Source organism: Mustela lutreola, chromosome 1 (assembly GCF_030435805.1).
Source record: "Mustela lutreola isolate mMusLut2 chromosome 1, mMusLut2.pri, whole genome shotgun sequence".
Classification (NCBI taxonomy): Eukaryota; Metazoa; Chordata; class Mammalia; order Carnivora; family Mustelidae; genus Mustela; species Mustela lutreola.
In genome coordinates, this window is record NC_081290.1 from 124903027 (window position 1) to 124926038 (window position 23012).

Sequence of the window (23012 nt, forward strand, 5' to 3'; positions counted from 1 at the left end):
ATTCAGGCTCAGGCTATTGATTAGACTTCAATGATACATGTAAAAATAGCTAGGCTAACCACTAAAAGAAGATAAATAGCTATACAATTGCAGCAAACACAGGGGAAAATGGTCAACTTTAGGTAATGATCATATATGCTGAATGCTCAGAAAACTATTAGAGTCAATAGGAGTTTATAGGTTTGCAGATATGAAATCAAACTATAAAAGCCAATTTCAAGTCTAGTTAATAGCACTGTCATAAAAAGCATTTTTTTGCTTACTTTAGCAAGAAAAAGTGTAAAGGATTTAGACCACATCTAACAAAAACTGTGCAAACCGGCTATTAAAAAAATTAAAACATTATTAAAATATACTTAAGGAAACAATGGATGTGATTTTCTATATTATCCTGAATTAGAAGACAATACTATAAAGATACAGGCTTTCCCTGGACTGATATTTAGAATTAATACAATTCTAACAAAAAATTCTAGTAACCTAAATGTCTGTTGATGGATAAATAGACAAAGTGTCATGTCAACATACAATGGCAAATTATTCAGTCTCCACAGAGAAAATACCACCATACGTGAAAACATAGATGAACCCTGAGGACAGTAAATTGAGCGGAATAAGCCAGTCACAGAAACATAAATATGGCATGCTTCCACTTACATGATGTATCTAAAACAGTCAAACTCCTAGAGGCAGAGAATAGAATGGTGGTTGCCAGGTGCCATGGGGGAGGGGCGATGCCGATGGAGGTGCTGTTCAGTGGGTATGAACTTTCAGTTAGGCAAGATGCCTAAGTTCTAGAAATCTGCTGGACAACACTGTGTCTAGAGTTGGCAGTACTGTACTGTACACACCTCTAATTTTGCTGAGAGTGTAGATCTCATGTGAAATGTTCTTACCACAGTTAAAAAGAAAAGAAGAGTTTTGTAGATGATTATTAGTTACAATGCACTGCTATACAGGGCTTTGTGAGGATAATTTGACCTGATGACTTAATTACTTAAATTCTAGATTGAGGCCATGAAATTGTTTTGGACATTTTCTTTGCTAATTAGAGTGAGGTTTCACCTGAAATCAGATGGGCACATCATGATTAGCATGCAAGGTGTGAATAGCTCTTATATCACCCAAAGACTTATGAATAAATCTCCTTTCCTTGGGGAAAAAAAATCCCAATAGGCATGTGTGTGTGCGTGCATGCATATGTGTGTATGTGTGTACATGTGTGTGTGAAAACATGGCAAATGGATTCAATGATTCATATTAGTGCAAGGAGTCAATAACAGCTAATATACTCATGAAGACTATGAGAATGGGCTGCTTCCTTGGTATGAAGACTGATTATAAAGTCTCTGTGATTGAAGAAGTGTGGTATTGGTGTGTGTATAGACAAAGAGGTGAATGCAAAGGAGTCAAGAATCCTGTAGAGTTATGGAAACAACATATGACAGCGGGGGTATTTCAAGTCACAGGTGAAGGTTATTGCCACTGGAATTACTGGTAATCTTCTTAAAAAAAAAAGGAAAACAAGAAGAAAAAGAGAATGTTTTACTCATCTAAAAGAGGAAAATAAATTCTAGATTCACTATAGATGTAAACGTGAAACAAAGGAAAACTATTAAAACTTTAAAAAGACAATGTAAAAGTATTTTCTTGATCTCAGGATAGGGAAGAGTTTCTTCACTTACAAGATGGGAAAATCATAAAGTATAACACTGATTAATTCTAACCCCTCAAAATAAAAATGTACCAGTAAAAGAGTGAAAGACAAGTCACAATCTAAATAATATTTGCAACAAAAAACAGACAAAGGGGAAATGCTAGTGAAATATATTAAAAATCCTTACACTTCAGAAAGAGAAACATGACACAGAACAAATAGACAAAGTGTATCAATATGCATTTCACATGGGAGAAACCAAGAATGGCCAATACACTGTGAAAAAAATACTCACATTCATTAGTAATAAAGACATGCAAATTACAACCACAGCGAGATACCATTTCACACCCACCAGATTGGCAATAGAAAATAGGGTGTAAACAACCTTGATAGCTCTCATTCAGGGCTGGTGGAATGTAAAGTGGGACAAACCACTTCATAAAACAATTTGGCACTATCTGTAATGCTGAACATATGTATCCTCTGATGTATACGCCCAGCCTAGACTCTGGGGCCTGGAGAACTCCTCACATATGCACCAGAAGACACGTATGAGGTTGTTCCTCACAGCGCTTGTTATTATATCCCCAGACAGGAAAACCTCACTGTCCATCAATGGTGGAATGGATAAATAAGTTGTGACACAGACTTAAAACAGAAGGCCATAAAGAACTGAAAATGAAAGAGACCCATCTGCATGCATTAATATGAAAGATTCTAATTTTGAATAAAAAGAATTGAATCCCAATAAAATAACACAGATGATGAATCCATTTACATAAAATTCAGAAATAAACCAAATTAAACAGTTTTATTGTATAGAAATGCATTTACGATAAGTCACAAGGGAATGATTATCCCTGGAAGTGGGGATACGAGTCAGCCTGCAGCAGTGGACAGAAAGGAAGCAATCAGAAAAGGGCTCCAAGTGGATGATAATGACTGTGTTCTGGTTTATAACCTTGGCAGCAGGTACGTACCTTCTTTGTATTCCTCTTTAATGTGTGCCTAGGTTTAGGAACTACAAACCACAGTCAAAGTGTTGAGCAAAAGAATCAAGTCATAGACGAGAGGACATTAGCAGGATTCTATCATGATCTTTAAGTAAAAGGTAAAAGGTAAGGTAAAAGGACATAACACATCATTTAGAGATTCAGACACAGTTGGAAAATTATCAAGAAAGAAAGGCAGCGATCAAAGCCAAATTCACATGACTGGTTATGGATTGCCTTGGGTCAAAGAAGAGAGTCATGATGGGGAAGGATACAGAGGGAATTCCTGAGGTTCTAGTAATGTCTCATCTCTGGAGATGGATGGCACCTACATGTCCATTAAACAGTTTTCTACATTTTAGCATATCATCTTGCAGCTGTTTCACAACAAACTTGTGAAATAAATAACATAAATAAGTATTTAATTGTAAAGTGGAGAGTCTCTTTGGACTAACCCTAGGCATATTTTATCTGAATTTTCATTAGACACTCCAGAAAAAATAAGACCATGCCAAGGCCGTGTTAAGGGTGAGGTGGCAGAAGGATGGGCGTAGCCTGGAAAATTGTACTGCTACTCTCCTTCTTTCTAAATGTTCTAATCTCATTTCCTTTCCCAGGACCTTCCGACAGGTAGACTGTTAGAAGCTTAAGACTGGGTGATGTTCACAGATGGCTCTCTTATCAACAAGCTTCCTGTGCCACTCTCTAACCAAATGATGGGGCAAAGAGATGAAGAGCTAGCAGGCTACCTCAGAAAGGCTGTCGACCAAAGATGGCACGGACAAAGAGTCATAACACTACTCAGGATGAGGCAGCCTTTGCTTAAGAAACAAGTCCCTCTCAATTTTTCCCATGTGCATGTAGTACAGATTACATAAGGCAGTTGTATGCTAATACAGAAATTATTAAAAACATTCTTCTTGAGGTTTGACAATGCAACAGTAGATATGTATCTACTACATAGTTGTTAGTCAAAAAAGTATGTTTCAAATAATCAATTGGTATTCATTTAAAACACAATAATGGTCTTATTAAAGTTAAATTTAATACATGCTGTATTTGGAAGTAATTTCTTTACCACCACATAGAAACTTCTCCAGCTGTCCTTTTTTGTTGCATTGTTGACATTCAGTGGCGAATTAGAAAAATCTCGTGATGAAAATGCCCTATGGCTAGACATGTGTGGTTGTTTTCAATTCAAACTCAGTATTGATGGTCTCCCTCCTATATCTCCCATTTTCCCAAATAGATGAGTAAATTATAAGTAGAAACCAGTTTATCTTCAAAAATTTGGGGGTAGGCTAGGGACTGCCTAATTTGGAAATGTGAAGAACAGGATTCTTAGCAAGTACATGTAAACAAATAAGTAGTCTTAATTTCCCACACTTTCTCCACAGCTACCATAAAAAATTGTTTCTTCTTTACCTTTTAAATTACTTACCTCTAATTTTTCTATCTTTCAAATTTTGAGTTTCCTTTGCAGAAGTATTTCTTACTAATAACATTAAATGGAGCAGGAAAAAAAGCTATTACAGGAGAGAAAAGGATCACCTGAGTTGGAGCACAGAGAAAAAACTCCATCTTCATTTCCACTAAAAATGGAATATTTAATGCTGTCTTGTATTGGGTCAGGAGCAACAGCTTTCACAGTCATAATAGAAGTACCTGTAAAAATTAGTTTAAAAAAAAGAAAGAAAGAACTTTAGGAAAAGAGAATTTCAGGGAAAAACAAGAACAAACACTGGGTATTTATTATTTGCCTACTACCTTTTCATTTGTTCATTCATTCAGTAATTAGTCATTGAGTGTCTTCAATAAGCGAGATCCCATGCTAAGTACGGGAGACAGAGTGACAAATAAGCTAGGAAAGATCTCTATCTTACAGTGATTATGAACTAAAGGAAGCAGACAGATAATAAACCATTAAGCAAATACATAATCAAAGTAGATTTCAGATGTGCTAAGTTCCCTGGAAGAAAAAAACCCAATGTAATGTGATAGAAAACACACTTATGGAGGGAGGGCCAACATAACATTTCAAGTTATAGGGAACAAACTGATTACCAGCATGAAAGAAGAATTAGCAAGCACAGATAGATACAATGACATAATTGGTGTGATGAGATCTGGGATTTCACTGGAAGGTTCTCAAGAATCCATTCTGGCCTCAAGTTAGCACTTTTGTTGTCCTCGTGTAATATCTCATGCCATTTGCTGTTCACCTCTGTTTTACTTTGTATCCTGGTTCCCATTTGTCTTCCTCCTTTAACTGCCTGTCCTTTTAAATTATTTTTTTATTTAATCAACTTTATTGAAGTCATATTTACATACAATAATACACACATGTTTTAAGCATACAGTTATATATGTATACAGTTTTAACAGCTATATACACCTGTGTAACCACCATCAGAATCAAGATGTAGAATATTTCCATCACTCCAAAAAATTCCCTCTTGACTTTTTGCAATCAGTTTTCTCTTACTTCTGGTCCTGGGCAATTACTGATTTACTTTCTGTTTGTTTTGCCTCTAAAATTTTATACACATAAAAATTATACAGTATCTCTCTTTTGATCAGCATTGTCTTTTAGGAATCCAAACATGTGTTATTCTGTGTTTTAAGAGCACATTACATTTTTATTGTAGAGTGTATTCTACTGAATGGACATACCATAGTGTGTTGATCCACTTTTCCACAGATGGACATTTGGATTGTTTTCAGTTTAGGGCTATTATGAATAAAGCTGCTATGGGCATCCATGTAATAGTGTTTGTGTGGACACATGTTTTCATTCCTGTTGGGGAAACACCTAGTGTGAGTGTGTGTTTAACTTTATAAAAAACTGCCAAGCTATTTTCCAAAGTGCGGCTATGCCATGTTACATTCCTGCTAGCAACACATGAGAATTCTGGCTGCTCCATATTCCCTGGTATTGTCAGTCTTTTTAATATTGGTCACTCTAGTGGATGTGTGGTAGGTATCTCATCATGGTTTTAATTTTAATTTCCCTGATGTCTGATGATATTGTGAATCTTTTCATGTGTTTGTTGGTCATTTTCACTCTTTTTTAAGATTCATCTTTGTTCTTTGGTTCTTGTTCTTTATTTACCCTCAACTTCCGGGAAACTTTTTCATAGTTCTTTACTAGTCCTAATTGTCTTATCTTTGGCCTATAACTTACAGCATCTAATTTGGATGCCCACTCTGGCAGTGTCCCCTGCCTCTCCTCTTACTTTCACGCTCCCTGGCAGGATGTCATCTGTTGGCCAAGATAGCAAGTGGGAGATGGGAAAGCAGTGAGCCCTTCAAGAGGCCCTCTGACTGCTGAGTGTGTAGCAATGGGAGCCTGATTTAGGATGATGTCAGCAAGGCACAAGTGGAAAAGTAAAAAGAAGCATTTGATAAGAACACAAATGTTTCATGATGTCAGAGATGAGAACAGAGCAGGGATCATTAACTCAGATGCCTTTGGGTAAAAGTAAGAAGTCTGGACCAAAAAAAGAGCCAGTTGGCTGGAGGAAGTCAGAGACCATCTGATGTGCCACTCAGCTTCAACGCAGCACTGCCAGTAGGGGAGGGAAGCAGGCTTTAGGATGTTTGAAATTCTGGCCTTTTTAAGAGAAGCTCAACAATTCATATTTATTTTCACAAGAAATATCCCTTTTTGTGAATGTCAGAAAATAATTTAATTTAGGGGAAAAACTAAGCCATCATATGGGTCAAACAAAACACAGCTGTGGCCTGAGTCTGCTCATTTACCATCCCTGATAGAGAAGATGAATCTCTCCTTTTTGTTATCAGCCTTTCTAGCACTTAGATTATGGTACTTATTTGTCATCCATGGACTTGTACTGAACATACCCATGGACTGGTCTTATCTTTCCACTAAATTGGACTAAATTCAGTGAAAGCACGGAAGGTTTCCTATCTATCTGTTCTATATATTTGTGCAACTCTAGATTAGTTTTGCTTCTAAAATTTCATAGGCTTGAAAAACCACAAAGTGGCTGCCTTCTTATGCTTACACGCCTTTTTGAGAATCAGTCACATTGTTCTTTATATCAAAAGTTTATTCCTTTGTAAATAGTGGGTGCTCATTGAGTATGAGAAGAAAGAGGTAACAGAGGGGATGGAGGAAGAAAGAGACGGAGATGCTCACTGAAGTGTTCTAGCCTTAAAGGCTCGAAGAACGCCTCTCTACCTACACAGCCCTTCTAAACAGGCAGCAATTATTTAAAAAAAAAATCTGGAGTGGCTGGGTGGTGCAGTAAGTTAAGCCTCTGACTCTTGATTTCAGCTCAGGTCTGTTAGGGTGATGAGATCAAGCCCCACATAGGGATCCATGCTCAGCTCAGGGTCTGCTTGAATTTCTCTCTCCCTCTTCCTCTGCCCATCCTCACTGGGCTCTGTCTTTCTCTTTCTCTCTCACTGAAATAAATAAATAACTCTTTAAAAAATTAATTAAATAAATTTAAAAATCGCTGCTATAATACACTATCTGAGAGTGGGATTTGCAGCAATTAAAAAAAAATCATAACACCTATTCAAGACCTCTGCTGGGCTTCCACATTGACTTCTACTGTGCAGGCCCCAAGGAATAAGCTTGAAAACCATCTTGTACAGGTTACAGTAAAAAAAAAAAAAATCCCTAATCCAGGACAAATCAATAGATACTTTTTTTCCTGAATACTTAAAAGGTTTTCACTAAAAAGAAGAGAAGAAAGAAAAGGCACTGGAATAAATGCTATTTTCTCTAGGAGCCTTTTCAACACAACATGCAAAGACCAATGCAATGATCACATACGAAAGGAAACAAGTATGTGGTATTGTTCACAAAATCAAAAAAGCATAAAATAAAATTCATTATGGAGAAAGAACCGGAAAACCCAAACTGGATATATGACGCTCTCTAACAAACGTTATGTTCAACACAAACTGTGACAAAGTTTTAAAATCTTTTATTGAAGCTTCCAAATGGTGGTTCTTTTCAAGCCATTTTCAAAGTCATTTCGTGACAACATGAAGGATTTTAATTAATCATGGCAGAATCAGGTTACTGCACATGTTCAGAATCTTTCAAGCTGCACTATAATCTAAGGCTTATTTTATTATATTTTAGGAAACATATTGTTGATAAAAAATGCCTTCCATTTTCAGCAGGAATATGCCTTTATAGTATGCAGGGTATTTTATCTTTAGTGCTCAATCACAATTCTGCGCTTCCTGATACAATTTCATTTTTAAACATAGGAAATTTTATTTCCACTGGCTTGTCAAATGTTCTCAAGAATGGCAGTAAGAAGATAAACAGCTATGCAGGCAAGATGTACCATCTTGCTGACAGCCTTTTCTCTGAAGCTTAGGATGTTTTAATTATATACCCGATTACAAAACAAAACATGGGCCTCACTTGAATGTAAAAAACAAGGATGAGCACAGAATTGTAAAAAAAGTATCACATATGGACTCCCTCATAAAAGGAATAATCTTATTTTTACTATAAATAAAGTATTAATGATATCAAATGAAATTTTAGTGCAGAAAGAATTCCATTCAAAATACTTTATATACTAAAGTCAGGAAAGAGCTGCAAATATTTATATATGTTCTTCCTCAGATGAAGTTTAAAATTAAGACTGCCCCCCAAAAGAGGAAATAACTAAAAGACCTTGAATCCTTCTATGTCTTGGCTTATCCATGCTAATTTTACTTAATTTACTTAATTTATTTTTTAAAGATTTATTTTTAAGTAATCTCTGTACCCAACATGGGACTGGAACCCACAAGATCAAGAGTTGCAGGCTCCACTGACTGAGCCAGCCAAACACCCCAGCTTTTTGTGTACATTTTATGTATGTATGTATGTATTTGAGAGAAAGAGAGAAAGAGAAAGCATGCTCACTGGGGGAGGAGCAGAAGAGGGACAGAGAGAATTTCAAGCAGCCTGTCATGGGGCTTGATCTGAGCATGGAGCATGGAACCTGTCCTGGGGCTTGAACTCACAGCCTTGAGATCAGGACCTGAGCTAAAATCAAAAGTCAGATGTTCAACCAACTGAGCCATCCAAGTGCTCCATGCACATTTTAGATGAAAGTCTGCCTCTGGGCATCTAGAGAAGATTTACAATTACTGGTCATTTCATACCAAGGTAGAAACGATAAAATGAAAACCAACACTGTACCTTTAATTCCCATGAGGCAAGTGAAATACAGAAAAATTTGCATTTTCAGCTTTTATGAATTTCACTATAAGTCTAATATGGCATCAAAAAGTATAATACATTCAATGTTCTTGTGTTTTTCTTCTTTACAATCAGTTAAAAAACTAATATCATCTATAGCAACAATGAACTATTTAACAGAATTATGTAATGGTTAATGTTCTGTGGCTAGAAAAATCAATATTCATGGATGTATTTAGGTAAAATAATAATACAAACATTTTATTCAGAGCTGTTCATAGTAAGTACTTCTAGAGTTTTACTTTTGTCACTTCTAAGCAATGCAAGAATTTTCTTACTGATGACTGACTTGAGATTTTTTTAAATGTTTGGATGATTTTGAATTGTTCATTCTCTTTTAATCATCCAGCCACTGAAATGCTGAACATATTTCAGACCTTTAAGAAAGCTGGAAGTGAGATCAGCAAGATGGCTGATTGAAGCCCAAAACCTCATCCCCTATAGAGAAACTGAATGAACAACAACAGTGTATGGTCCAAAAAGCTTTTATGAAAACTCCAAGCCAGAAGGGTGTGGTATGGTATATTTCTAGTGCTGAAAGAAAAAAACTTTCACCAAGAATACTATATCCAGCAAAACTGCCCTTCAGAGATGAGAGAGAAAGATCTTCTCAGATAAACAAAAGCTGAGAGAGTTTACCACTACTAAAGCTGCATGACTAGAAATGTTAATTAAAAGCTTCCAGTTGAGATGAATGGGCACTGGACAGCAAGGTGAAAGCATATGAATATACGAAGCTCTCTGGTAAAGGTAAATATATAGACATATACCGAATCTCATAACACTGTAATAGTCGTGCATATATCACTTTTAATTCTGGTGTAAAATTTAAGAGATAAAAGCATAAAAAACTATAACTATAAAACTATTTGACTGGAGGGGCGCCTGGGTGGCTCAGTGGGTTAAGCCGCTGCCTTCGGCTCAGGTCATGATCTCAGGGTCCTCGGATCGAGTCCCGTATCGGGCTCTCTGCTCAGCAGGGAGCCTGCTTCCTCCTCTTCCTCTCTGTCTGCCTCTCTGCCTACTTATGATCTCTCTCTGTCAAATAAATAAATAAAATCTTTTTAAAAAAACTATTTGACTGGATAAAAATATAAAAAGATGTATTTATGAAATCAGTAACATAAGGTGGGAAAGGAGAAGTAAAGGGACAGATTTTTTTTTTTTGGATATGATTAAAGTTAAGTTGCTACTAGTTTAAAACACTGTTAAAACTGTAAGATGTATTATGTAACCCCCATGGTAACCACAAAGAAAACTATCTGTAGAAGAAACACAAAAGGAAATAAGGGACTCAAAATGTGTCACTACAAAAAAAAAAAAAAAAAAAAAAAACAAACCATTGAAACACAAGGGAAGGCAGCAAGAGAAGAGAAGAAGAACAAAATGAAAAGCATACAGAAAATACTTCAAAAATGGCAGTACCAAGTCCTTCCCTATCAGTAATTTTTAAAAAATGTAAGTGGATGAAACTCTCCCATCAAGAAGCATGGAACAGCTGAATGGATTAATAAAAACAAGATCCAAGTATATGCTCCTCCCTAGAAACACACTCTAGACATCCAGATGGATATAGGCTGCAGGAGGAAAGACTGAAAGAGATAGTCCATGCAAATAGGATTCAAAGGCAGTAAGGGTGGTTATACTTAATATCAGACTAAATAGAAGAATGTTACATAAAAAGTTCTATTCACCAGGAAGATACAGCAACTACAAATATATATGTGCCTAACAGCACAGCACCTAAATATGTGAAGAAAACTGACAGAATTGAAGGGAGAAACAGACAGTGACACAATAACAGTAGAAAATTTCAATACTTCACTTTGAATAATGGATAGAGAAACCAGATAGATCAGTAAGGAAATGGAGGACTTGAATAACATCAGACTAACTGGACCTAAGAGACATAGACAGAACCGTCCAGCCAACAACAGCAGAATAATCATTCCCAAGTATTACACATTCCCATATACACACTCAAGAGCACATGGAATATTCTCCAGGACAGATCACATGTTAGGGCACAGCACTAGTTTTAACAACTTTAAGAATATTAAAATCGTACCAAGAAACATTATGATGGAATGAAAGTAGAAAGGAAAACTGGACTATTCATAAATATAAGGAAATTAAATAGCATACTCTTGAGCTATTAGTAGGTCAAGGAAGAAAGCTAAAGGGTAATTAGATAATATTGTGAGACAAATGAAACAAAAGCACAACATACCAAACATGGGCTGTAGCAAAAGCAAGACCAAGAGGGAATTTTATAGCAATAAATGTCTACACTACAAAAAGAAGAAAGAGGGGCACCTGCATGGCTCAGTTGGTTAAGCAGCCAACTCTTGATTTCTGGTCAGGTCATGATCTTAGGGTCCTGGGATCCGCTGGCATCAGGCTCTGTGCTCAGCGGGGAGTCTGACTAAGAATTCTCTATCTCTTCCTCTCTCCTCTGCCCCTTTCTTCCTCCCCCCCCCTTAAATAAATCTTTAAAAAGAAGAAGAAAAAGAAAAAGAAGAAGAAGAGAGACTGCAAATAAACATCCTAACTTTACAACTCAAGGAACTAGAAAAAGGAACAAACTAAAAGCAAACTGGGCAGAAAGAAATAAATAATGAATATTAGAACAGAAATAAGTGGAATGGGGCACCTAAGTGGCTCAGTCATTTGGCGACTGCCTTTGACTCAGGTCATGAATCCAGGGTCCTGGGATGGAGCCCCACATCAGGCTCCCTGCTGAGCAGGAAACCTGCTTCCTCCTTTCCCACTCCTCCTAACTGTGTTCCCTCTCTCGCTGTGTCTCTCTCTGTCAAATAAATAAGAAATACGTGGAATAGAGAGTAAAGAACAAGACAAAAATTTAAAAAAAAAACTTTAGTTTTTTAAAAGTCTTTTTAAAAACTTTAGTTTTTTAAAAAGACTTTATTTATTGATTTGAGAAAGAAAGAGATCATGAGCGTGTGCTCACCCTTGAGCATGAAGAGAGGGGAGGGGCATAAGGAGAGGGAGAGGGAGAAGCAGACTCCCCGCTGAGCAGGGAGCCTGACATGGGGCTCCATCCCAGGACCCTGAGGTCATGACCTGAGCCAAAGGCAGATGCTTAACTGACTGACACACCCAGGTGCCCTGAAACTAAAAGTCAGCAAAATTGACAAATCTTTAGCCTGGACAAAAAAAGTAAGAAGACTCAAGTAATAAAAATCAGAAATGGAAAAGAAGATATTACAAATGATGCCACAGAAACAAAAGGTATCATAAGAGACTACTATGAACAATGATACACCAACAAATAAGATAGCCTGGGAGAAAAGAATACATTTCTAGAAACACACATTCTATCAAAATTGAGTCTAAAGAAAGAAAAAAATTCTGAAGAGATTTATAACTAGTAAGGAAATTGAATCAATAATCAAAAACTTCTCTATAAAGAGGACCAGATGGCTTCACTGATGAATTCTACAAACCATTTAAAGAATAATTAACACAAGTCTTTCTCAAACTCTTCCAAAAAATTGAAGATAACCCTTGCAAACATATTTTATGAGGCCAGCATTATTCTGATACCAAAACCAGAAATACCATGAGGAAACTACAGAGTAATATCCCCGATGAATCTAGAAGACAAGATATTCAATACAATTTAGCAAACTGGATGCAACAGCACATTAAAAGGATCGTATATCATAACAATGTGGGATTTATCCCTGGGAAGTGACGATGGTTCAATGTATAAAAATCAATGTGATACACCACCTTAGCAGAATAAAGAATAAAAATCACATGATCATCTGAATACATGCAGAAAAAGCATTTGGCAAAGTTCAACACACTCATGATAAACACACTCGATAAACTAGGAACATAAAGAAATTACCATATGTAATAAAGGCCATAGATGCAAAACCCATAACTCTAACATCCTATTCAACAGTGAAATCCAAAAGCTTTTCAACCAGGAATAAGGCAAGAATGCCCACTCTTACCACTTCTAAACAACATAGTACTGAAAGTCCTAGCTAGAGAAATCAAGCTTTGAAATTAAAAGCATCAAAATTGGAAAAAAAAAAATAAAATGGTTAGTGACATGATCTTATATATAGAAAACCCTATAGATTGCACGTGCATGCACACACACAGAATTGATGAATGAATTTAGCAAAACTGTAGAATACAAAATCACCACACAAAAATCAGCTGTGTTTCTATGCACTAACAGTGCATGATCTGAAAAAGAAATTAGGAAAACAATCCCATTTATAGTAGCATGAAAAAAAATAGGATAAACTTAACCAAGGAGGCAAAAGTCTTGTTCACTAAAAACTACAAAATATTGCTAAAATAAATTATAGAAGACACAAATAAAGGGGGAAATATTCTGTGTTCATGGAATGTAAGACTTATTGTTCATGGAGTACAAGACTTACTATGAACAAAACAATCTACAGAATCAATGTAATCCATATCAAAATACCAACAGTATTTTTTACAGAAATAGAAAACAAGAATTTTAAAATATGTATGGAATCTTAAATTACTCCAAATAGCCAAAACACTCTTGAGGGGGAAAAAAAAAAAAAAAGCTACAGGTTTCACATTTACTAACTTGAGCCGTACAGAGCTATGGCAATCAAAACAGTGTGTCACTGATACAAAGACAGATACATAGAGACCAATGGAACAGAACAGAGATCCCAGGAAAAAACCCCTCATCTGTATTTTCAAATGATCTTGGCAAAGGTGCCAAAGCTACACAATGGGGATAGGTCAGTCTTTTTAACAAATGGTATCAGTTATCCACATTCAAAAGAATGTATTTGGACCTCTACCTTAACAGATATTCAAAAATTAGGTCAAAATGGATTAAAAACTGAAGTGTAACACATGAAACTGTAAATCTTCTAGAAGATTTAGGGGGAATGCTTCCTGCCATTGGATTTGGCAATGATTTCTTGGATATGAGAGTAAAAATACAGGCAACCAAAACAAAAATAGATGAATGGGACAACATCAAAATGAAAAGCTACTACATAACAAAAGAAACAATCAACAGAGTAAAAGGCAACCTTGGAAAGGGAGAAAATATCTGCAAACCCTCTAAGTGGTAGTGAGTTAATCTCCAAAATACATAAAACATTTCTTCAACCTATGAGCAAAAAAAAAAAAAAAAAAAATTTCTTTCATGAACAAAGGACGTGAGTAGACATTTCCCCAAAGATAACATAAAAATGACCAATAGGTTTTTCAAAAGATGGTCAACATCACTGATCATCAGGGAAATGCAAATCAGAATCACAATGAGTATCACCTCATACCAGTTAGGATGGCTGCTATAGAACAAAAACAAAAACCAGAAAATAACAAGTGTTGGTGAAGATATGAGGAAACTGGAATCCCTGGACACTCTTGGTGGTTTTACAAAATGGTGTAGCCACTATGGAACACAGTATAAATGTTTCTCTAAAAATTAAAAGTAGAGCTGTCCTATGATCCAGAAATCCCACTGGATGTATATCCAGAGAACTGAAAGCAGGATCTCAAAGAGATGTCTGCACACCCATGTTCACTGCAATGTTATTTACCCAAGAGATAGAAACAACCTAAATGTCCTTCGATGGAGGAGTAGATAAAGAAATGTATAATACACATACAGTGAAGTATTATTCAGCCTTTAAAAAGAAGGAAATTAAAAAAAAAAAAAAAGAAGGAAATCCTGGGGCACATGGGTGGCTCAGTTGGTTGAATGACCAGCTCTTGGTTTTGGTTCAGGTCAGGATCTCAGGGACTTGGGCTCCACCCTCAGTGGGGAGTCTGCTTCAGATTCTCTCCCTTTCCCTCCATCCTTCTCCCCTACCCCCCCCCCCCAGCGTACTTACTCTTTCTTAATTAAATAAATCTTTTTTAAAGGGAGGTAATCCTGTCATAGGCACTGAGGAGCCTTGATTTCATAAATAAACCAGTCACAAAAAGATAAATACTTTATGACTCCACTTAGATGAGTTATCTAAAGTAGCCCTACCATTAGAAGCTGAAAGTAGAATGGCAGTTGTTAGGGGCTGGAAGCGTTGAAATGATCTGCTGTCCAATGAGTAGAGCGTTTTAGTTTTAAAAGATGAAAATGTTCTAGAAACCCATTGCACAACAATGGGCCTACCATTATCTCTATTGTACTGTGCACTTAAAAATGGTTATTTACAATGGTGAATTTTGTTATGTGTTCCTTAACACAAATTAAAAAAAAAAGGAAGTTGATTTTTCCCTCCCACCTTCCCATCATCAAAAAATGACTGAACATATGTTACTAAAGCTTTCCAAAAAATTCACCCTTGGGATGAGACAAAGCATGGAAAATCTCAAAACAAATAATTTTCCATAATTTGTGAATAGATGAAAACCATGTTTTAAATAACATAAATGGTATGCAATCTTGAACACATTTGCTTTTGTGAACACCTAAGGAAATAATAGAGGAAGCAATACAACATGCTTATTGACATTTTATGAGCTTTAGGAAAAGAGAGATATGGAAGAAAACCAATATAGAATTAATACATGAAATGAGAAGTAAACAAAATTAAGTCTGAAATGTATTTTTAGATGGATTACAGATTTTAGTGGCCAAATTTTTTTAAAAAGAGGATTATCTATAAACGGATTGAATCCTTTGAAATGCACTCACAGCAACTTAGAGAAAAGCAGGTGCTAAAGTGATCCCTTGATATTCCTACTATCTCTTTAATTTTGTGATTTTACAGAAGACTATATTTAAAGACTGAGCTTGAGAATTTTCAGTGTTGCTTCAATATTGGATCAGACTCCAGATCTTGTCTGTGGACCCCATGCTGCTAGTCTCCCCTCATTTGCCAGTGATTCCCTGTCTCGTCTGTATCCCTAGGTTGATAACCAGACTTCACATTTCCTTCATTTTCAAGAGATATCCTTTTTCTTTGCAGCTCCCAAGCCAGCCAGAATCCAGAGCCTGCCTGTGTCCAGAAAGAAAGGTTGCACAATTTTTCTATGCGAGTGATTCTTGACTTCAGTTATTAGATATCTGGCATATTTCTAGATACTTCAAGAAACAATCCAAATGTCTCCCCAAAAATCTTAAAAAAATATGCTTTACTTAGATTAAAGAGATGCCTGTTAAGATGTTTTTAGTTGCCACATAATGAGTACAGTACTAAACTATTTAAATGATTCCATTTGACTGTGGCAGCTTTAGGAAGATGTACTGCTGTCCTCGTAATACATAAATCTGAAACCAAGTTTCAACATCCAGAAATAATAGATGCTAATTGAAAACAAAAAAGGAAATAGAGGAAATCCTGATATTTTTACATATTTTATTCTGCTTTACTAAAAGATAAATGACATTTCTTGGTAAACTTCACAGTGCTATCAATCACAAACATCCGAATCTCTCCCAGCTTTCGAAAAAAGAACAAAATGCCGCTCTGATCTTCAGAACTCTTCAAGCCATTGCCACATTCCTTTGTCACCCTTCATGGCCCAGCTTTGTGAAAACAGACTGAGTTCTCCACTCCCCCCCGCCCCAATTTGCTCTGCACTTCCCTGTACTTTGGCTTCTAAAATAAAAGTTCTAGACACTTCATTCTCCCTACTGTTCCCCATCCTCTCCAAAGTTACTAAATTTTATTTGGCTGCACACAGTTTCTGGAAACAGCCACAGTTAACTCTGGAGAGCATTTAGGTGGTCTCAGCTCCTGGTTTCTATTCTTGGCCAAATCCTGAACTGTTTTACCAGAGCAAACTTGTTCTCCAGACTTTCCTTTCTGGACTCTCCCAGCTCCTGATGTGGCTAGTTGTGTCATTTTCTTTTATTATCTTATCCTTTGTATTTGATGCATAGACTTAATTTTTTAAGAAGTACCTTCTTCTCTACCATGTTCTTATCTCCTCATGCCAAGATGACATCCTTAGACTACCTCAGGCAACACTCCTCAACTCCAAGGGTGAGAGGTTCTTTGAGTACTGGGTGACAGCCCATTACCTCATGCACTTCCCCTTTGGGGACAGGCCTCTGACAGAGCTAGCTGTCACATTTCAGTCCATATCTCATCTAATCTCTACTGCCAATTAGCAATTGTTGACCACCACTTCCTGCTTCTTGAATGAGTCGCTTTCCTGTCCAACACTACCCTCCCAGGAATTATCAGTGGTGCCCCTGCCAGCCCCCCAACCTCAGTCTCTTGGTAGATACATTACTTCAACCCCTGTAAAATATTGCCATTACTTTGGATTTCTTCTAGACCTTCTGTCTAGCCCTTCCCTTGGCCTGTGTGCGTAATTATGTGGAAGTTTCCACCAATTCACAATGTCTGGTATATCTTCAAAAATCTCATTTAATTGGTTGGGGTTGTGGATGTCTAGGTAGTAGTAATTTTTAAAAGCTCCCCAGGTGTCTCTATGGTTATTTACCACATGGATTACTACAGCACCCTCCTAACTCAGATCTCTCCCCAGGCCTTCACCAGACCTCCAAAGTCAGCTAGATATAAAAGCTGTTTTGTCACTCTTTTGGTAATTTAAAGGCCATCAACATCACACTGGAAAGCTCACAAGAGCCTCTACAACTGTTTAGGATTAACAAGCAACTATCTGATTATGAGCTTGGCTTCCTGTATCCTTTGTTCTACAAAGAAAGACCAGATCATCTTGGCATAACTATTGTAATCCACTTGGCAATCATAGTTCTTCATATACAGAAAAACTGACATTCTGACCTATGTATCAGACTCTTTATTATTTGTTAGTATGTCCCAACCCTGGGGGAAGAACTCCCTGGCCTGTTAATAAAATGAGGTCTTGAACCTATAATGGCTTAGGCCCAGGTATAAGACAGGTTAATTTGCAAAGATGAAAGCTGCCTTACAAAGCATTTATCTTTTTTTTTTTTAATTTGTTTTATTTATTTTAGAGAGAGACAAACAGAGAGAGCATGAGAGAAGGGGCAGAGGGAGAGGGAGAGAGTCTCAAGCAGACTCCCAGCTGAGCATGTAGCCCAATGCGGGCTCAATCTCAGGACCCTGAGCCAAAACCAAGAGTCAAGTCTTAACCAACTGAGCCATGCAGGTACCCCAAGATGTTTCTCTCCATCTGAGACAGGCTAACCCCTTCTAAGGTATTCTTTTCTGTCTCCTCCAGAGCTATCTTAGTGGGAGGACAGGTGAGGAAATTCCACTCTGTTTGTAAACAGCTGGCTAGATAGCACTCACACCACCAAGTTTCATTCAAAATATGAGACTGGCCTTAAATAAAATAATGAAAAAGGGATGACAGGTAATATTTGCTTCTCTTTTTTTCATGATCATAAAAATGTATATGTTGGCCCCTGTTCCAAAGTTCTGGATGACATAAATTATGGGAATTCTTCCCACAACTTCCACAGTTATGGGAAATTTGTCACCTTAAAAAGTACAATTATTATCTTGTGTGGAGTCAGAACTGAGCAGAAGGAAATAATGGGGGTTTAAACACTGCAAGTATTTCACTGTTTTATAGAATAGTTATGTAATAACTAATTGCTCAGGTAGGAATTTGTACCCAGTGAACCTGAGAGAATTCAATGAAGGATTTGAGACAGAGGAGGATAGCAGTAAGAACAATAAAAACAATGACAAGCAGTGTATGGCCTCATTTAATCCTTATAGTAGCCCTGTGAGGAAATCATTATCCTGTCCACTTTACAGGAGGAGAAAGAGAGCTGGTTCACTGTGAGTGTGACCCACTCAGCTACACTAACTTCTCTCACACAATCTGCCACATCCATGTGCCTGGCTTACTGAGTAAGAGCCCAAATTTACTGGATCAGTTGCAAGAGGGCCAGAAAAAGGGGTTGTCCGCTGAACCACCAAGATTAGATTTGTATATGATACAAAATTAAATAAACATAATTGACTAGTTAGAATGCCCCCATGGGTCATCGTGTTTTAATTTTATTTCAACATTTTTAAGGTCTGAGCATTTACTTTCAACTACAGTACCCACACCATTAATAATGTCATTTTTCTCCCTCATGGGAACTAAAAGAAATACATGGAGTTGTAAACAGTCCTCACTGGCGACTGTGACTGCTGATTCAGCCTCATCATCGGAGCACTGAAAGTGAAACAAGAAATAAATGCTGGCTTCTAGAAGGTTCATTTAAATTGTTTAATGGATTGAAACACCACAGACAATGAAGTGGTTTATTTTTCCCTTCAAAAAATTCAGGGCAATTCAATTTCCTCTCACCTGGGTCAAAGAGGAACAGACGCAAGAGTAAAGAGAGGGGAATCACTTGGCTTTCAACTCTCTTCCCCATTGCTGTAGAGGCAGCCTCTCTCTTGGAGGCAAAAGGTATCTGGGAGAGTGACTCTGGGTGAGTAAGTGAACACATCATCACCAACTCTCAAAGAGATTTCACCTATCAAAGAGCTGCTTTTCAAACAGGAACTATACACTGAGCTAGTTATCATTTTAACAGTTGATGTGAAGTTTAGCATTGTCAGTTGATGAATACAGTGTTCTTTTTTAAGACTTTTATTTACTTATTTGTCAGAAAGAGAAAGACAGTGTGCAAGCAGGGGGAGTGCCAGGCAGAGGGAGAGGGAGAAGCAAACTCCCCACTAAGCAGGGAGCCAGACATGGGGCTTGATCTCAGGACCCCAGGATCATGACCTGAGCTGAAGGCAGAGGCTTAATTAACTGAGTGCCCCAGGTACCCCCAGATGAATTCAATGTTAATCAAGACTCAAACCTGTGACCTTTCCAAGAAAGAAATTTAAACAAATATAAATACATCCGAGTTATTTTAACTTTTCATTTTCTTAAAAGAATATTTAAATGTTAAAATTAGTTTGGGGTGATGAAAATATATGATAATACAAAAAATAATTCATTCATGATGTCAAGTGATATCTAGTGGTAAGATATTTGAGTAACCCACAGAAAATTTAAACTTCCAATAAGCACATGTTTTTTCATTTGAAAATAAATTTAGAGGTGCCTGGGTGGCTCATTCGTTAAGAGTCTGACTTTGGCTCAGGTCATGATCTGGCTCCCTGCTTACTGGGAAGTTTGCTTCTCTTTCTCCCCTCTTCCTACTTCATGCACTCTCTCTCTCCCTTGCTCTCTCTCTCTCTCAAATAAATAAATCTTTTTTTAAAAGTTTAAAACTGAAGACATCTGTGGGAGGAAATAATCCTGGAAGCTATAAAATTATTAAATAATTTATATCAAGGCCATTTAAGCACTAATCAATGGATTTACAGTCTTTTAAAACCACTGGAATTTAAAAGAAAAACAAAACAAAACACCTTTTGATGTCTATACGATCTGGCAGTCTGAACTGAATTTGGGTCTAGGTGAAGCTTTAGCCTGCTTGAAATGTCCATCAATATGTTACACACCTTGTTAGTGTTTTTCACAGGAGGTTAGGAAACCTTGCTGAACCAGGTGTAGGTTAGTGGCATCTAATCAAATTCAACAGCCTACTTAACTGTCATCTTTTCCTTCTCTTTCTCCTTCCTGTTTGATGCAAAGTTGAGTTTTTCTCTCAGTGTAGACTTTATGACCTTCATATGTCATAGTTAACTCTTCTCAGCAAGGTCCCAACCCGTTGCTTCAGATGTCTTGAAATATACCTACCTCAATGTTTATGCATTCCATATACTCATAATACAACCACAAGTATTTCTAGTTGTCTTAATGTATAAGATTTAATATCTAGATTTTTAGAGCCTTAAGTGTTATTAAAAAGTAACAGTTAAATTTAATTCAGTAATTCTAAATACAAGAGGATTAAGAAGGACAGCTCTTATTGGAGGTGAAAGAAAAAAGTGATGTGGACAGCAGGATGAAGGCTTCCTATCCATTAATTCATTAGCTTTCCTGACTGAAGCTCAAACAGGAGGCACACCTTCAGAGGTGAGAAAGTAATTTGTTCTTCACTGTCTTCTGCACTCACTTTTTTATCTCAGACTAGGTTACTCTTAACCATATTGATTAATCCAGTAGTGATGGTTGCAAGTACAATGAAGGTGTGCAGATTTGATGAGACACTGCCTGAGTGAGGGGCAAGATGCTAAAATCAATGTCATTTCCTGCCATAAGGGTCACCTCCTATCAATAGAGTGAACCTATGACATACCAATGAACAACACATGGCAAAAATGAAAACAGGTGGAAATCTTACACTCCCACAGCAGTTTTTATTAGTGTGATTTTAATTCACTCCTGAATTCAACCACAAATGTTATACTTGCTAATCCATAACTTAATTTCATATTGAAATGTTTTCTCTGGGGTGCTTTAGATATTGACTCTTATTTAGGTTTAATTCTGCAAACAAGTTGATTCTGGGTGAGTTGAGAAAGAATCTTCTAGCACTTAGAGAAAGCCCAGGCATGTTACTTGATATTTAGGAATATCATTCACTAACATCACAAAGTTTGATAACAATGATGACATCCAGACTCATTCTTTTGAGGAGTAATATACTTAATGCCTATTACTCGGCTGAATTTATACTGGATGTGAACATTCAATGGTAGTGGTTGGAAACCATATTATGTGAAGGACAACTGAATGACTTAAAGAAGGGGAAACTACGTTAAGTCAAAGTCCCCCAGGTGGTCTGTTAGTCCTTGGACCTCCCTTCCTATTATTCTTGCCCTTGCTTACTCTGGTCCCGTCACACAGTCCTCTTTGTTGTTTACTGAAAAAACCAGGAAAGCTACCACTACATTTTCTCTCTTTTTATTTTAAATACTCTACCTCCAAATATACTGTCTCCTCTCTTGAGGTCTTTGCCCAAATGCGCCTGCTCCATGATGCCCGCCCTTACCTACTATTTAAAACTGCAATTTGCTCCTCACTCCAGACCTCCCAATTCCTTCTTCTCTTGCTCAGCTTTTTCTTTACTCAATGGCTCTTGTCACCATCTAAATACACTATAGTTATTTATCAGGTTCATTGACACTGTCCGTCCATCCCTGCTACTCAAGGACAAGTTCACCAATATATCCCAGTAGAAAAGTACCTGGTACTGGATACTCATTTAAAAAAAAAATGCTTCAGGGGTGCCTGAGTGGCTCGGTGGATTAGGGTCTCTGCCTTCGGCTTGGGTCATGATCTTAGGGTCCTGGGATCGAGCCCCGCGTTGGGCTCTCCGCTTAGTGGGGAGCCTGCTTCCCTTCCTCTCTCTCTCTGCCTGCCTGTCTGCCTACTTGTGATCTCTGTCAAATAAATAAAACCTTAAATAAATAATTAATTAAAAAAATAAAAATGCTTCATGGAAAGAGCAAATAAAATATCTGGAAATTGACTGTGTAGAGCAGTGGAGTGTTCCAGAGGGCAGAACTAGATTTATGGAGAGACGGAAAGGATGCAGAGCGAGGTTCCACATACGAATGACTTCCCAAATGAAGAGATTTTCCAATGTTGCCCTGAAGTCAAATCACCTGCAGAGCTTGTTAGAAACAATTCTTGGACTTCAGACCTAATGACGCAGAACCTTCATAAGAGAGTTACAAATCATTTGCTTCACACGCAATTTCAAGAACCCCCTTCTAAACTCTTAGTCACCAAAATATTCAAGGAGAGATGGAAAGACTGAATATCAAAGATGTTTAGAGAAATGTTCATATTTGTACTGCAGACAGAAGGCTGGGCTCAAAGATTCTGTAATTTTTTAAAGATTTTATTTATTTATTTGACGTGAGTGTGGGAGAGAGAGGAGAAGCAGGAAAAGAAGCACAGGAAGCGAGGGAAGTAGCCTGAGCAAGGAGCCTGATGTGGGACTCAATTCCAGGACTTGAGCTGAAGGCAGACACTTAACTGACTGAGCCACCCCAGCATCCCAAAATTCTACAATTTTATCAGATCAATTTCAAGATTGATGAAGGTACTGTATTTTGTGCTATACTATTTAGAAAATGTTAACTTTACTTTCCATCAGGCTCTGCTCCAGTGTTGGAATGTATGCCTCTTAAGAGTAATAGAAATATAGCTCTAGGGGGGAGGAGTCAAGATGGCGGAGAAGTAGCAGGCTGAGACTACTTCAGCTGGCCGGAGATCAGCTAGATAGCTTATCTAAAGATTGCAAACACCTGCA

The 23012-nt window shown here is 37.2% G+C and overlaps 1 protein-coding gene across 1 annotated transcript in view; it reads right to left on the reverse strand.

Moving 5' to 3' along the window:
* DCHS2 (dachsous cadherin-related 2) overlaps window positions 1-23012 on the reverse strand; it is a 256474-nt gene that overhangs the window by 30201 nt on the left and 203261 nt on the right. Inside the window, exon 14 of the mRNA XM_059163725.1 lies at window positions 4204-4317. Within this exon, the coding sequence (XP_059019708.1) occupies window positions 4204-4317 (114 nt within the window). The remainder of the gene's footprint in view (window positions 1-4203; window positions 4318-23012) is intronic.